Below are 17088 nucleotides of genomic sequence, written 5' to 3'. Positions count from 1 at the left end.
TGGAGTAAGAAAAAATAACCAAAACCTTCCCTTCACTTTCCTTCCTTGAATCTGAATTTTCCATTTTCACCACACTTTGGGACTTTTTAAAAATTTTATTCAATATCAAACTCAAATATCTATATTTTTACAGATTCCCTATGTACCATGGCTAGTTGGTTTGAGAATATTATTTATGGTAGAATCAGGCCTTTGATTTATAAAGACTCCCTAAGAAGCTGTCATACAAAACCAAATAGTCTAAAAATTCATATTGTAGTAACTCTCACTTCCTCCCAAATTTTAATGTATTTATTTGATTCTTCTCTTAGCTTTCAATAATTTGAGAGATCAAATTTGATAGTTTTATGGCATTTTTGGTGTTGTTAATTAATGTCATGAATTGCTTTTAAGAAACATCTTTGAAGTTATGGATACTCAACCCATTTATAAATTCTCTGAGTTAATTAATAGGTGTATAATCTTAAGTGCACCTGAACCACTCTTTCACAAATGGGTGCCTTGCAAAACATACGTGTAACTGCCTTCCCCTCTCCTTCCACACCCACCACAACTCCAGAAGCATGGAAGAACAATGTAGACCTTTAAGAAAGGATTAGAAGATTACATTGCTCAGGGCACACTGAAAAGGGTGGCTGATTTTAAAATCCTCCTTAAACATCTTTTCTCTTTTTTTTTTAAGATTTTATTTATTTCTTTGACAGGTAGAGATCACAGTAGGCAGAGAGGCAGGCGGGGCGTGGGGGGATTAGGCTCCCTGCGGAGCAGAGAGCCCGATGTGGGGCTCGATCCCAGGACCCTGAGATCATGACCCAAGCCGAAGGCAGACGCTTAACCCGCTGAGCAACCCAGGCGTCCACATCTTTCCCATTTTTAAGGAGTTATTACACAACATGCACATTCTCTGTTCTTTCTCTTAAACACATGCACATATATGTGCATATATGCTTTCCCTTTTCTCCACTTTTCCTGACTTTGATATGCTCCCCCCACACACCTTTTTTTCCTTCACATTTCTAGGGTCCTTTTTCCTTCTATATCTTGTCATTCAGATGTTTTCAGCTTTTTCCTTTATGGAGCACTTTGGCCTTCTTTTGGCCTTTTCTTCCTATCATTCTACTCAGTTCATCAGAGATCTCATATACAGCTGCACAAATAGAAATATTTTCTCCTTTAGAGGACTGAGGGTTGCAGACATGGGCATATTTTATGTAAGGCAGTAGAGGAAGAGATGCCTTCCTGGAAAAACTCACACTAACTAAAGTATCATTGTAAGGTGTTTTTATTTAGCCCCTATGGAGATAGGTTCTCAATCAGTATACAATCGAATGTATGTTCGCACACTTTACAGCTGTTTTGTAGTGGAGGTGGCTAAGTCTAAACCATAACCCCAAATGCATCTTGTGCAGAGTTTTAAGTTACCTTTTCAACCATTCACGTAATTTCATGTTTATTTCTACTTTGGAAAATAATCATGCACTTTGTTAGTAATCAAAGGACCTTCAAAAGAAGGTGGCCTACTCAGAAAGTATTATAGAAAAAGTAGTCACACTTATATGGTAAATTAATTTTTAACAAAGGTGCCAAAGTAATTAAATGGGGAAAAGAAGGTATTTTCAACAAATAGTTTAGAAACAACTATATATCCATATTTAAAAAAAAAAACCCTACCCCTCCCCTCACTATACATACAATTTACTTGGAATAGATCCGAGACCTAAATGTAAAATCTACGACTATAGACTTTTAAAAGAAAATATGAGACTGTTTTAATGGACTAAAGAGAGGCAAAATGTATTAGGATATAAAAAGCAATAACCATAAAGGAAAAAAAATAATTAGACTTAATGAAAATTAAAACTTTTCATTGTCAAAATAAAATAGAAATTATAAGCCAAAAACTAGCAGGAAATATTTTTAATGCATGTATTTGACTGTATTTGGTGTCTATTGCTGAGTAATAAATCCAAAGCTTAGTGGCTTAAAACGATAATAATCATTTCTTGTCACTTATGCTTTCTGAGAATAAGGAATTTGGGAGCAATTTCTCTAGAAGGTTCTGTCTCAGCTTTTTCATAAGGTTTCAGTCAGAGGTTGGCTAAAGCCTTAGCCATATAGCTTGACTGAGGATGAAGATTCTCTGTAAGGTGGCTCACCAAATATCTGATACTGACTGTTGTGGAGAGCCTACAGGGAGAGGATCTGAGGCTCTGCAATAAAAATGAACTACTGAAAAATACACTATGATTCTCCCCAACATTATGCTGAGCTGAGGAAGCTGTACACTAAAGGGTATATTACAGGTGACTCTGCCTCTAGAAGAGGTAAAACCAGTCAATGGTATAAAAATATATTGGGAATTAACTGTGAAAGAGCATAAAAGAAAATGTTTCCAGTGGCAATGTTCAATATCTTGATGGGAATGTGGAGGTTACTCAGATAGATATATATTTATAAAATTCATTGTTTTGTATCATTAGATCTGTGCATCTCACCAATTTTATTTAAAACAAAACAGATACTGAAGTCTAGATGATACGTTTGGTTTTTGCAGACATGATTAACAATTGTGAAGCTACTCGCTGTATATTCTAAGCTTAAGCAAATGAGTAAATATATTGAAGATAATGGGAACCAGGTTTCTCCCTGTTGGAGAAGGGAATAACAAGTATGGATGGGGTAAGACTACTTTCTACCCCATTGTATTAGAATGAAATTAGAGATACCAATATGAATTCTTAGTTTGTAATAGACAGATATGAATGTAATCATGAAGAAGTATCAGTCTAATTTAAATTTTGAGGGATCTTCTTCAGTATAATTCACTTTTCAAATATTTCAACGTAAAAAAGTACAAAGAGATTTTTAAAAAATGGCAGAGTAAGTAACTCCAAAACTACATCTTTCCACTAAGACAGTTGGTAGGCTGGCAAAAACTATCAATCAACTTTTTAGATCTCTGGAATCTAACTAATCAAAGACTTTAGGGGTACCTGGGTGGCTCAGTGGATTAAAGCCTCTGCCTTTGGCTCAGGTCATGATTTAGGGTCCTGGGATCGAGCCCCGCATCAGGCTCTCTGCTCAGCAAGGAGCCTGCTTCCCTTCCTCTCTCTCTCTGCCTGCCTCTCTGCCTACTTGTGATCTCTTTCTGTCAAATAAATAAATAAAATCTTAAAAAAAAAAAGTCTTAAATGCTTAAAGAAGAAAGAAGATGCTGAAATTTGTTAAGATAAAGTTGTGGTGTTATTTACTTGACAACCATTTCCCCACTCACCAGCATAATGGCAGTGATAAACTATTCCTGGTACAAATTGCTTGTGCCAGAGTGAGCAGTGCAATTCATAGGGAATATGGTTGTGGGCATTGACCTGTCTGGTCAATGAGGAATCAGGTTGTGGGCTTGCCTTTGTTTTGCCTACACAGGAACTTTCTTAGAGCTGGGGTGGCCTCCCAAGTGGCATTTGTCAAAAGCATTTAAAGTTAAATATAGTAGCCACAGCAGCCCGAGATAAGCAGCAAACAAATCAAAAAGCCTGGGAAATGAAGAAGCTACAGCTGGAGATGGTGAGAGAACAAGGACTTTGAAGTGTTCTCCCATATACTGAGGAATCTGGAAGGCCTTACATGTCCAGAGCTGAATGAAAACTTAGAGGAAACCTTAAGAGACCCTAAGCTTTCACCTCTGGCTGCCTTTTAGCTTCTGTGCAAGCAAGAAGTGAAGGCAAAGGCAGATTTTTAAATAGTGGCTAAGAATTGAAAGAACCTGGAGAGTGTTCCAAACACATATTTTGGCTCCAAGAATTTAAGGAAATTTCTGTTAAGTCACTAGCTGACCACTAAGTTAATGGAATAGAGACTTCTGTGACCATGCTTGACAAAGAATATGGTATTTTTTTAAAAGAATTTAGAAAAGTCACTAAAGAAATAGCTAAAACCCACTCAAGCAGCAGCACCAAACCCTAAGAAGACAAATATGATTTCCAGAGTTACCACATTATACTATACAAAATGTATATATTTTTTTTAAGATTTTATTTATTTGAGAGAGCGCATGAGAGGGGAGAAGGTCAGAGGGAGAAGCAGACTCCCCATGGAGCTGGGAGCCCAATGCAGGACTCGATCCTGAGACTCCAGGATCATGATCTGAGCTGAAGGCAGTTGCTTAACCAACTGAGCCACCCAGGTGCCCAAAATGTCAGTTTTCAACAGTTCTCAACAAATTTTGCTTTCAGAGAGCAATGTATGGTCCATTTCGAAGGAAAAAGAAGAAATAGAAAAGCTCAGACATTACACTTACTACAGACTTTAAATCAATTGTCTTAAAAATACTCAATAACTTAAAAGGAATCATAGGAAAAGAACTCAAAGGAAACAAGAATGATGTATGAACTAATAGAGAATATCAACAGAGATAGAAATTTCAAAAAGTTATCAAGTAGAAATTCTGATACTGAAAAGTACAATTGCCGAAAGGAGAATTTCACCAAAGAGGTCCAATAGCAGATTTGAACAGTCAGTAGAAAAAGAATCCATGAATTTGAAGATAGGTCAATTAATATTATCCAGTGTTAGAGAAAAAAGAATAAAGAGAAGTGAAGAGAGTTGAAGATATCCTTCTGACATCATTAAGTGCACCAACATATATATGATAGGAATTCCAGAAGGCAAGGACAAAGAGAAGAAAGCAATATTTGAAGAAACAATGGCTGAGAACTTCACATATTAATGAAATATGTAAATCTACACTAGGATAAATTCACAGATACCTACGCATTATAATTAAACTGTCAAAAACTAAGACAAAGAATCGTGAAAGTAAATGTTGCTAGTAGTCTTACCCTATTTTAAAAAATGCTAATGAGAGGGACGCGTGGGTTGCTCAGTGAGTAAAGTGTATGCCTTTGACTCAGGTCATGATCTTGGGTCATGGGATCAAGTCCTGCATTGTGTTCCTTGTTCAGCAGGGAACCTGCTTCTCCATTTGCCTGCTCTGCCTGCTGCTCCCCCACTTGTGTTCTCTTTCTCTCTCTCAAACAAATAAATAAAAATTTTTTAAAAGTTGGGGGGGGAGTCCTTAAGGCTGAAATGAAAGGACACTAGGTGGTAACATGAAGTTATATGAACAAATGACACCAGTAAACGTCACAACACTGGTAAATAAAAGCCAATGTGATTGTATTTTGGGTTTCTAACTACTTTTTTCCCCCTGTGTGATTTGAAAGACAAATGCATAAAATAATTATAAATCTGTGTTAAGGGGAACACTGTATAAAGATGTAATTTATGAAAACATTTAATGAGAGCCCTAGAGGAGTAGAGTTTGTTTTAATATTATTGATGCTAAGTTGGTATTAATTCAAACAGATTGTTATAAATTTAAGATGTTAATTGTGATCTACAGAGTAGCCTACTGAGAAAATAGCTGTTTGGTTCCATTTATATGAAAGATCTAGGTGACTCCATAGAGACAGGAAGTAAATTAGGGGCTAGAAGAAGCAGGGCAGTGGAGTGTGACTATTGAGTGGGGAAGGAGTTTTCAAATGGGGTGATGAAAAAGTTCTGGAATTAGTGGTGTTGGTTATTTAACATTGTGACTGTACCTACTACTATTGAGTTGTACACTTTAAAAAATTTTATGTACAGGAGCGCCTGGGTGTTTCACTTGTTAAGCAGCATGCCTCAGGTCATGATCCTGAGCAGGATCAAGGTCGTGTCCCACCCACATCGGGCTCCCTGCTCAGCAGGGAGTCTGCTTTTCCCTCTAACACTCCCCCATCTCATGCTCTTTCTCTCTCTCTTTCTCCCTCATTCTCTCTCTCTTAAATAAATAAAATCCTTTTAAAAATAATAAAAATAAAGTAAAATAAAATTTATGTACATTTTACCATAATTTTTTAAAAATTATACAAACAGAAAGAGTATGGTAATGGCATAAAATAGACATAAATATCAATGGAATGAGATTGAGAGCCCAGAAATAAACTCATGTATTTATAGTCAACTGATACTCCACAAGGTGTGAAGACCATTCTGTGGTCAAAGAATAGTCTCTTCCACAAACAGTGTGTGGTCAACTGTATATTCACATGCAAAAGAATGAATTTGGATCCCTACTTCACATTATATACAAAAATTAACTCAAAATGGGTCAATAACCTAAATGTAAAAGCTAAAACTACCAAAGTGTTAGAAGAAACCTAGTAGTAAACCTTCATAACGTTGGATTTGGTGGTGGAGTCTTAGATATGACATCAAAAACACAAGCAGATTGAACTTCATCAGTATTAAACCTTTCGTGCGTTAAAGCACATTATTGAGGTAGTAGAAAGACAATGTACAGAATGGAGAAAACATCTGCAAATCATACCTGATACAGATGTTATATACAGAATATATGAACAACTAAAAAATCCAAAAAAAAGCATATATAAAGAACTTTTACAACTCAATAACAAAAGGACAAATAATCCAATTCAAAAAATAGGGAAAGGATTTGAATAGACATTTCTCCAAAGGAGGTATATGAATGGCCAATAAACATATGAAACGTGCACAACACAGCATTGTTAGGCACTAGGGAAATGTAAATCAAACCATAATGAAATACAACTTCACACTCACTAGAATGGCTACCGTTTTTTGTTTTTTGTTTTTTGTTTTTGTTTTTAAGATTTTTTTACTTATTAGCATGAGCAGGGGGAGGGGGCAGAGGGAGAGGAAGAAGCAGATGCCCCGCTGAGCAGGGAGCCCATCACAGGGCTGATCCCAGGACCCTGAGATCATGACCTGGGTTGAAGGCAGCCACTTACCAGACTGAGTCATTCAGGAACCCCAGCTATAATTTTTTTTTTTTTAATAGGAAGATAAGTGTTGATGACTGTGTAGAGAAATTGGAACTTCTATACATTGGTAGTAGTAATGTAAAATGTTGTAGCTGCTTTGTGAAACACTTTGGCCATTCCTCAAAAACTTCAACATAGAGTTTTGATGTCACCCAGCAGTTCCACTCCTAAGCACATACCCAAAAGAATTGAAAGCAGATAGTCAAACAAATACTTGAACATGAGTGTTCACAGTAGCACTGTTCTCAATAGCCGAAAGCTCAAAACAACACAGATATCTTTTAATGGATGAATGGATAAACAAATCGTTATGTATTCAATGCAATATTATTTGGTGATTAAAAGGAAGTATTAATTGATGCTTCAACATGGATGAACCTAGAAAACATGTTATGTGAAAGAAGCAAAACCCAAAGACCCACATATTTATATTGTCCGGTTAAAATGGTGAATTGATGTTACATAAATTTTCCTACAATCAAAAGTGATCATAAAGTTCCATAGGAAAAAATAAAGAAGGGCAAAAAAAGCTGTTTTGGATTACAGAGGTTGAAGAGACAGGTCAAGTAAGCACACTTAACGATTGTGGATTGCATCTTGGGCTGGGGTAAATACTTATAAAGGAAATTATTGGAATAGTTAACTAAATTTAAAAGAATGGATGAGATAATAGTATGTATCAGTATTAAATATCCTGGTTTTATTAAATTTGTACTCTGATGTGTAAGAGAATGTCTTTGTTCATAAGAAGAATATAGTGAAGTATTTAAATATAAAGGGATGTGTGTATTGGACTTTCAGAGGTATAAAAGATGTTTATATAAAATGATAAAGCAACTAAGGTAATTGTAAACTATTGGTGAATGTAGGTAAAATGTATAATGAGGGAAAAAAGTATAATTTCTTATATTGATCTTTCCACTTTTCTGAGTTTGAAATTATATCAAAATTAAAAGTTGGCAACAGAATTAGATTTCTTTTTGTCATCTTTGGAACAGCAGCATAGTCCAGGTGATTGTTAGAAAAAAATACTGCTAGATATCCTCCTTTGTCTTAGTTGACTCTTTAAAAGACTTTTTTGTGTTTCTCAACTTCTGGATCCCAGTATTTATTTTATTAGCTTATAGCAATCTCTCTGTACGATCATTACATAATTAATGTAAAGTACTCAGCTTTTATACATATTTATTGTTCTAGCTAGTAATGGTATGCCGTTGGAGCATGTACTCATTTTATGTATTTTTTCTTATTCACATACTTTATTTTTATGGTATCTTGGGTCATGTAAAAATGTAACCATTTATCTCCCTTTTTTGAGAAATGAAAATGTTAAGTTCCCAGGAAAAGGCTTTGCTGCTCTAGTTCTCTTCCAGTAGCTTTTTTTTTTTTTTTTTTTTTTTTTGGTCTGAAATTTGTGTTCAGTCTCTTGGTAGAAGATCAAGTGTGATATGAGATCTAACCTTAATTTGAACACATTGGACTATGTGTTCATTTTTGTCAGTTCAAAGAAATCTCTCAGTGCTGTCAAGCAGGACCATGCTTTCTGTCCACCACAGATGAGTCAGAGAAGTCCTTTCCTACCTAGAACGTGCCATCAGAACCTCACTGCTTTGTTAGCATTCAGCTATGGACTTTTTAACCTGTTTATAAGGTTATTGTTTCTAAGCGAATACCCAATAGAGCCTATTTTGGAAAGGTTTATTAAGAAGACAGTGCTGATTCATTTGGTCCTTGAATTTTCAATTGGTTAACGAGTTTTCTTTCTTTTGTGGTGTATGATGGGATCTTCACTAGACAGAGGTAACCTATTGGATAGTTGTGTACCTGGATGCTGGTGTGGTGGTGCTTGTTGATTTAGTTTTCATGACACTCCTCCTGAGGTTGTGCTTGCAGTGCTGCTGCTTATTTTGTGCTTGCATGACATTATTACTTTGATTGCTCTTTGTTGTTTTGGGTTCTTAAAACCTCCTATTTCTACTTTTGGTACCCAGAATAATTCTTTGACTATCTTTAGTTGGTCCAGAATTTATGGAAATTAGTTCCAAGGATCCTTTTCAGTTTTTGAAAATATCTTCAGTGTCACCATTCAGTTTATCATTTGGCTAGAAATTCAGAAAACAGAGTGGCTTTGCTTAAACATGCAGGAGGAGACCACTTGCCAGACACACCATTACTAAGGCTAAGAATGAACTCTGTGAGTTTTATAGATTAAATAAAATTAATATATACTTAGAATAAAATCTAAGTGTTAGGAGAGTTTCATCAAATAGCTAAAACTTAGGCGCCTCCAGCAAGGTGTCAATAATACAACTAAATTAAATCATGCCTAAATCTTAGCATGCATGTCTGATTTGCTGTTATCTTTCAGAGGTGCTCTTTGCTCTGCAAACTGTCCTACATTCCAAACCTAAGATTCTTGGGGTCAAAAGGTAAAAATTAAAATTAGTATTTCAGAAATTAGTTTTGTGAGCATTTGTGTGGTCCTTGAAAATAGTTGCTTACTTACCCATTTATGATCCCAAGTAGTATAGTTTTTCTTGGGCAGTTAGCTGATTTTGGGCAAATTGTACTGATTTCATTTTGTTTTGTTTTGGTTTTCCTACTTTATATGCCTCTACAGAAAAAAGGTGGATTGTTTTTATTTTAATTTTTTAAGCTTTAATTTTAAATCCAGTATAGTTAACATACTGTGTTATATTAGTTTCAGGTATAAAATATAGTCATTCAACAATCCAGGTGGATTGTTTCTTTGTTTTGTTTTGTTTTTTGTTTTTAAAGATTTTTTTAATTTATTTGACAGACAGAGATTACAAGTAGGCAGAGAGGCAGGCAGAGAGAGAGAGAGGAGGAAGCAGGCTCCCCGCTGAGCAGAGAGCCCGATGCAGGGCTCCATCCCAGGACCCTGGGATCATGACTTGAGCTGAAGGCAGAGGCTTTAACCCACTGAGCCACCCAGGCACCCCTAGGTGGATTGTTTTTAAACCCTAGAAACAAAACCAGTCCTGGAATGAGCCAGTATATGTCAAATAGCAGGAGTTCATAAAATTGAAATTATTTTCTAGTGTTCATATTAAGTCAGTGTTGAAACAGAAAAAATCATCTTTTGTCTTATAATTTTAATCATCTTGAAAACTGTAAAGGATCCATTAATTTGGAATGGCCATCAGAGAATTGCTTATGATAAATAGCATAAAACTGTTACATAAAAGTGGTGATTGATCTCTGTGTTCTCATTCTGCTATGTCTTCTTTTTCTCTCTTGGTGGGACCCATATATAATAGAAAATTGCCCAGGAACGAGAAAAATTTGCTGATGAAGGCAGTATATTTTACACACTTGGAGAATGTGGACTCATATCTTTTTCGGACTACATTTTCCTTACAACTGTTCTTTCCAGTAAGTATAAATTTTTCTTTTTATTCGTTTATAGGGAGCTTACAGGACTATGAAAAAAGTTGATTGGAGGGGAAACGACATGTTTGTAGAGTTAATGAATTATAAGTTACATATAATTTCATTTGTTTGAATTCTGTGTAACTTATATATAGAACCACCTGAGAAAAAGGAAGAAAAATAAAGTATCAAAATAAAGGTAAGGAAAAAAAAAAACCCTAAAAGTTAAATCTGCCTTTAAGTGATTGAAGCCCTGTTATCTGTGAAAATAGATTATACATTGCCTGGTGTTATATAGCCTTTATTAATGTTTCTACTTCCCCATTAAAACACATACTGATCTATCATTTCTCCACTGAAGAAGAAAATTGGCTCAGTTTTTCTAATTGGGTTGAATATTCACTTTTGAATCTTAGAGGATTACTCCTTAAAACACAAAATTCATATTTGACTCATTTAAAACACTGATGAATTGCTGATTTTTTTTAAACTAAACAATTTATTTGATAAATACGCTACTCTATATGGTTTTTTTTTTTAACCATTCAGAAAAACCAAAAAAAGTATGTTTCTAGCTTTCTCTGTATATTTTATTAAAATCTGTCTAACTTGGGGCACCTGGGTGGCCCAGTCAGTTAAATGTCTGCCTTCACCTCAGGTCATAATCACATGGTCCTGGGTTTCAAGCCCCGCCTTGGCTTCCCTGCTCAGCAGGAAGCCCGCTTCTCCCTCTCCCTGCTGCTCCCTCTGCTTGTGCACATGCTTAGTCTCTCTCTCTGCGTCAAATAAATAAATAAAATCTTAAAAATTTAAAAAAAAAAATCTACCTAAATTGAACCAAAGAGATCTGATTTGTATGTTTGAAAGAGGTGATTCTGAAATCTTTTTCAGGTATCACTTATCAAACAAAAATAACTGCCTCTTCCTCCCTTCTCTAGGCTAGTCATCTGTAAAGATAAAACTTTAAGGTAGTTTGTAATAAATGACATACACAATAGACAGTTCCTGCCATAGCTCTTCTGACTATTCTTACCCTTCTTCCCTCCACTGACAGAAAAATGAAGAAATATAGGCTAATATGCCTTACCACAGCTGTCTTTGGGATACCAAAGTGTTTGAATAAATTCATGTGGTGGACCAGTGCTCTAACAATGTAGCTATGTATCGATTTGTTATGAAGATCCAGAATAGTGAGCTAAAAAAAAGAACACTTACGATCTGAAGTTGAGTATTGTTTGTTTTTTTTTTTTTTTTTGAAGTTGAGTATTGTTAAAGCTAGTTGTTATTTTGGTAGGGCATGGTTTTCCACAGTAGACTTCAGTTCAGATCTTGGCCCACCACTTCTTAGCTTTGTGATTAGGGGCAAGTCAGTGAACTTGTTCATCTGCTTTGTTTGCAAAGTGAAGGTGGCAATAATATCAAATGCAAATTACTTATTTGAGGATTATAATATCATGGATATGAAGTACCTACTTCAGTGCCCAGTATTTAGTATGTTTCCAGTTCTGCCTGGGTTTTTATTATTTTTTTTTATATTTATTTATCTATTTGACAGAGATCACAAGTAGGCAGAGAGAGGGGGAAAAGCAAGCTCCTCACTGAGCAGAGAGCCAGATGTGGGGCTCGATCCCAGGACGCTTAGATCATGACCTGAGCCGAAGGCAGAGGCTTAATCCACTGAGCCACCCAGGTGCCCTTGCCTGGGTTTTTATTCTTGATATCCTATCACAGAATGCCATTTCATTCCTGATTTTGAAAGATCCATAAATCTTGTCATTAAAAAAAAAACAAACAGCAGAATTGATAGGAGTTTTTAAGCCTTTTTTGTGACTGTGAATAGAATTTGCATTCAATAGGCATGATATGTCAGAAAATACTACTTTACATGAAGAGACCAGCTTAGAGAACTGTACTGATAATACTGTGTGCAATGGCAGTAGTCCCTGTAAATGTCTGTTGAGCTGAAATGAGATTTTAATTTATAGCTACTACTCAGTCCTCTTACCTTCATATCTTTCAAAGCATCAGAAGGACCACAGAGCCGAACCTTCAGATTACCAAGCACACTGTGTAACCCCTTTAATTCAGCTGTTTTAGGCAGGTAAAATCGCACTGACCCATAAATTCTGGGAACCACTCCCAAGTACCTCTACTGGTCTAGGCACCTTTGCTTTTTGGTGGTCAGCTCCTAGCTTAAATACAGTGGGTGATTTACAAAAAGTACTTAGTATTACAATGTCACATACAGTTCACCCTTGAACAACTCTGGGGTCAAGGGTGCTGATACTCTCCCCAACCCCCACAGTTGAAAATCTATAAAAAACTTTTAATTCCACCAAAACTAACTACTGATAGTCTACTGTTGACTGGAAACCTTACCGAAAACATAAATTCAATTAGCACATATTTTGTGTGCTATATGTTTATATACTGTACTCTTACAGTAATGTAAGCTGGAAAAGAAAACGTTTTTAATACAGCCATAAGGAGGAGGAAATACATTTGCAGTACTGTACTGTATCAAAAAAAATTCACATGTAAGTGGACCCCCATAGTTCAAGCCTGTGTTGTTCAAGGGTCAAGTGTACTTTCTGTATTGTCAGGAATGAGAAAATACAAGGATATGATTTTGAGGTTTTCTCTTTACATCAGTGGTTTTAAGCATTTTGATGATTATATGCCTCTAGTGTTTCTTTTTTTCTTTTTTTAAAGGTTTAATTTATTTGACTGACAGAGATCACAAGTAGGCAGAGAGGCAGGCAGAGAGAGCTGGGGAAGCAGGCTCCCCGCTGAGCAGAGAGCCCAATTCGGGACTCGATCCCAGGACCCTGAGATCATGACCTGAGCTGAAGGCAGTGGCTTAACCCACTGAGCCACCCAGGCACCCCGCCTCTAATGTTTCTTAACTTAGCACTATTGATGTTTGACGCAGGATTAATTTATTGCTTTGGGGCTATCCTGTGCATTTTAAGAGGTTTAGCAACATTCTGGGTTTCTACCAACTAGATTCCAGTAGCACACCTGTTCCCTCTCTCAATTGTGGCAATCAGAAATGTCTTCAGGATTGCAAAATACCCCTGGGGGGTGGGGATAGGAAGGAATCATCCCTGGTTGAGAGCCACTGCCTAGTTTGGGACAAAGTTTTTTGTTTGTTTCATTTGTGTTATTATGTACATTGATTTAGCATTCTTCGTGTTTTCTGTCTCGGGGTTCTTTAACATTTTAGGTCTGTGGTTTTATACGTTTCATCCAATTTGGAAAAAATTCAGCCATTATTTCTTGAGATACTTTTCTTCTCTTTTGGGGACTTCAGTTACACATATATTTTCCTCACGTCAACCTTATAATGTTTGTACTATTATTATTTTCATTTTACAGGTGAGGAAATTGATGCATACAGAGGGTTACATACAAAAAATTTGTTCCGAGTTCCAGACTAGGTAGATGATTCAGGGTTTGAACCCAGGCCAACTGCACCATCTAGGCTCCTGTTGACTGGCTTTATGTCTATGGTCACATGTTTAGCAGTGATAAGCCATAACTTACATAGTGCCTCTTCTTTCTCTCAGACTGTCAGAAGGTTGGTCATAAACTCTCCTGTAGGTAACGGGCACCTCAAGCTTCTTTTAATCTGAACGTGGCACATTGCATGGTCCACTTACCTAGCTGACCACTGTGGGGGAAGTGTGCCATAGGAATTATACTGAGATCAGTTCTTTCCCATGTTCTAGCTTGCTGCTAGGATGATAGGAAATGAGGCTCTCAGTGGATCATCTTCCTTGTGGTTAACAAGATTTCATTACAATATAGTCAAACTAAATGGTTCCCAAATCATCCTACAGGAGAGAATGCAATTCTTTAAACATCAGAAGATTTGCCAAGGAGTGGTTTGGGACAAGGGGACGTGAAATAGCATATTTATTAATCTATTAACTCTGGTGGACAACAGGGGCTGTTCTGATTTCTAGCAGAAAACCAGTGGAGCAATGTAAAACAGCATAACCCAGACAGTGCAGGACTGTCGTATTTCTAAATAGCTGGGGTTTTTTCCAAAATTGATAGACTCAGTATTGTTCAAGAAATTGCCATCATTTTGAAGAACATGAACTCTGTGCCCAAATGAATTGACATTTAGGACCTCCATGTACTTTAAAAGCTCTACTATGTTGTCTAAAATAAAATTTGACAGCTATACATAGCAAGTCATTCATTTCCCTTCTCGATTTATAATTACTGCTGCTAAAAATAAGAACAAGAAAGCTGCTTTTCTGGGGTGCTTGACTGGCTCAGTCAGGGAAGCATGCAGCTGTTGATCTCGAGGTCATGAGTTTGGGCCACACATTGGGCATAGTACTTTAAAAGAAAAAAAAAAGAGTGGGCAATGATGTAAAATAAAGCTAGATACCCTTATTAAAGAAATGAAGAAAGAGAAAGGAGGAAGGGAGAAAAGAAAGAAGCTTTTCTTTACAAAGCATATTATATAAGTAAATATTTAAAAAGCATGTTATTGTAATTTGACCTATTAAATAGAGTCAGTTCTTATTTAAACTTTTTTAGAAGTTTGATTTTTAGCTAAACAAGAATATCTTGGACACCCACCAAGAGTAACAACCAATTTGGCAGAAATATTGTGTACTTTTAATCACTAGTGGCATAATTTCTCACTCTAATCTGTATGTGCTTTGGATAATGGGGGCCCTCTTTGGCCAACTGAAATTTTTTAAACACTTTTAAAAGTTTTAAACACTGTCACACACACACACACACACACACACATACATATATACCTCGTAAACCCCTTTCCTACTTTATTTTTTTCTCCTTGGCACTTAGCATTTAACGTTCTATAGAGTTGATTTCTTTTTCTTATTTATGTATGATTACCTAGAATGTAAACTGCATGACAGTGATCACAAGTTTATAATGATATTCACTACAAATTTGCAATGGTATTCACTATAGATGTATCTATTCCACATAAAGCATTGAGGCAAAGTAACAAAGCAAGACTATAACATTTTTAAAAAATTTTCTCCAAAAGGAAGTTTAGCAAATGTAAGACGCATCTTTGCTGTTTATACCCTAACTTGAAAACAATTCTTGTAGTTGTTGTCTTTAGTCTGCATCCAGTACCACTGGAATGAAGGAAATGTGTTTTTCAATTAATCAATTTCCACACAAGCTTGGCTTCTTATAATTCAGAATTTATGTATTTATATCCTCCCTTTATTCCTAATTCACACATTCTGTTGCTTTATCACATATCTGTGTGATCAGGTTTGATGGATTAACTTGAAGAATTCTCTACATGAGCCTTAGCATCTGCATTAAATAATATTAAGTATTTAGTAAAAAACTACTTAGCAATAAAATCTAGATTCATTCTGGGCAAGATAAAGAGATTGTTAAGAATTACTGTTATTAAATAATTTCCAAAAAGCCTCTGATCCTTAAAATAGGTTAATAAGAATTGAATGAGAATACAGAAGTATGATTATTAATGGCTTAATTATCTGCACTAACCAACTGCAACATTAGCTGATGGTCTTAAATCTAATTTTTTAATTTTTTTAATGAATTAATTAGTTTTTTATTTTTTTCAACATATACTAATACTATTTGTTTCAGGGGTACGGATTTGTGATTCATCAGTCTTACACAATTTGTAGTGCTCTCCATAGCACATACCTACCCAATGTCCCATCACCCAGCCACCCCATCCAACCCCCACCACTCCAGCAACCCTCAGTTTATTTCCTGAGATTAAGAGTCTCTTATGGTTTGTCTCCCTCTTTGGTTTCATCTTGTTTCATTGTTTTCCCCTCTTTCCCTATGATCCTCTCCCTTGTTTCTCAGTTTCCACATATCAATGAGATCATATAATAATTGTCTTTCTCTGATTGACTTATTTCACTTAGCATTTTATATATATATTTTTTGAAAAAACCCCAGCTATTTAGAAATACGATATATATATATATATCTATGTAGATATATATATATATATCTAGTTCCATCCACGTTGTTGCAAATGGCAAGATTTCATTATTTGATGGCTGCATAATATTCCATATTTTGTGTGTGTGTGTGTGTGTGTGTGTGTGTAAAACCACATCTTTATCCATTCATCTCTTGGTGGCCTTCTAGGCTCTTTCCATAGTTGGACTATTATGGACATTGCTGCTATAAACATAGGGGTCAAATCACTACATTTGTATCTTTGGGGTAGATACCCAGTAGTGCAATTGCTGAGTTGTATGGTAGCTCTACTTTCAAATTTTTGAGGAACCTCCATACTGTTTTCCAGAGTGGCTGTACTAGCTTGCATTCCCACCAACAATGTAAGAGGGTTCCTCTTTCTCCACATCCTCACCAACATCTGTTGTTTCCTGACTTGTTAATTTTAGCCATTCTGACTGGTGTGAGGTGGTATCCCATCGATATTTTTATTTGTATTTCCTCGATGCCAAGTGATATTGAGCACTTTTTCATGTGTACAGTTGTGCTTTCATTTTCATTTGTTTCCATGAATTTTTAAAATTCTTTTATTTCCTGGTTGACCCATTCATTCTTTAGTGGGATGCTCTTTAGCTTCCTTGTATTTGAGTTCTTTCCAACTTCCCTCTTGTGATTGAGCTCTAGTTTCAAAGCATTGTGGTCCAAAAATATACAGGGAATGATCCCAGTCTTTTGGTACCAGTTGAGACCTAATTTGTGACCCAGGATGTGATCTATTCTGGAGAATGTTCCATGTGCACTAGAGAAGAATGTGTATTCTGTTGCTTTGGGATGGAATGTTCTGAATATATCTGTGAAGTCCCTCTGGTCCAGTGTGTCATTTAAAGCCCTTATT

At 36.0% G+C, this 17088-nt stretch overlaps 1 protein-coding gene across 4 annotated transcripts in view; it reads left to right on the top strand.

Moving 5' to 3' along the window:
- The window catches only part of MICU1 (mitochondrial calcium uptake 1), a 234645-nt gene that overhangs the window by 114192 nt on the left and 103365 nt on the right, over positions 1-17088 (top strand). For 2 of the 4 annotated variants that reach the window (XM_047701931.1, XM_047701929.1), the window contains 2 exons: positions 8637-8642; positions 10124-10238. In XM_047701931.1, the coding sequence (XP_047557887.1) occupies positions 8637-8642; positions 10124-10238 (121 nt within the window). The remainder of the gene's footprint in view (positions 1-8636; positions 8643-10123; positions 10239-17088) is intronic. The other 2 variants (XM_047701930.1, XM_047701928.1) reach the window with 1 other exon arrangement.

The sequence above is a fragment of the Lutra lutra genome, chromosome 14 (assembly GCF_902655055.1).
Source record: "Lutra lutra chromosome 14, mLutLut1.2, whole genome shotgun sequence".
NCBI classification, from domain to species: domain Eukaryota; kingdom Metazoa; phylum Chordata; class Mammalia; order Carnivora; family Mustelidae; genus Lutra; species Lutra lutra.
The sequence above is the reverse complement of the archived record's forward strand: the minus strand, read 5'-3'. Positions and strand labels throughout refer to the sequence as shown.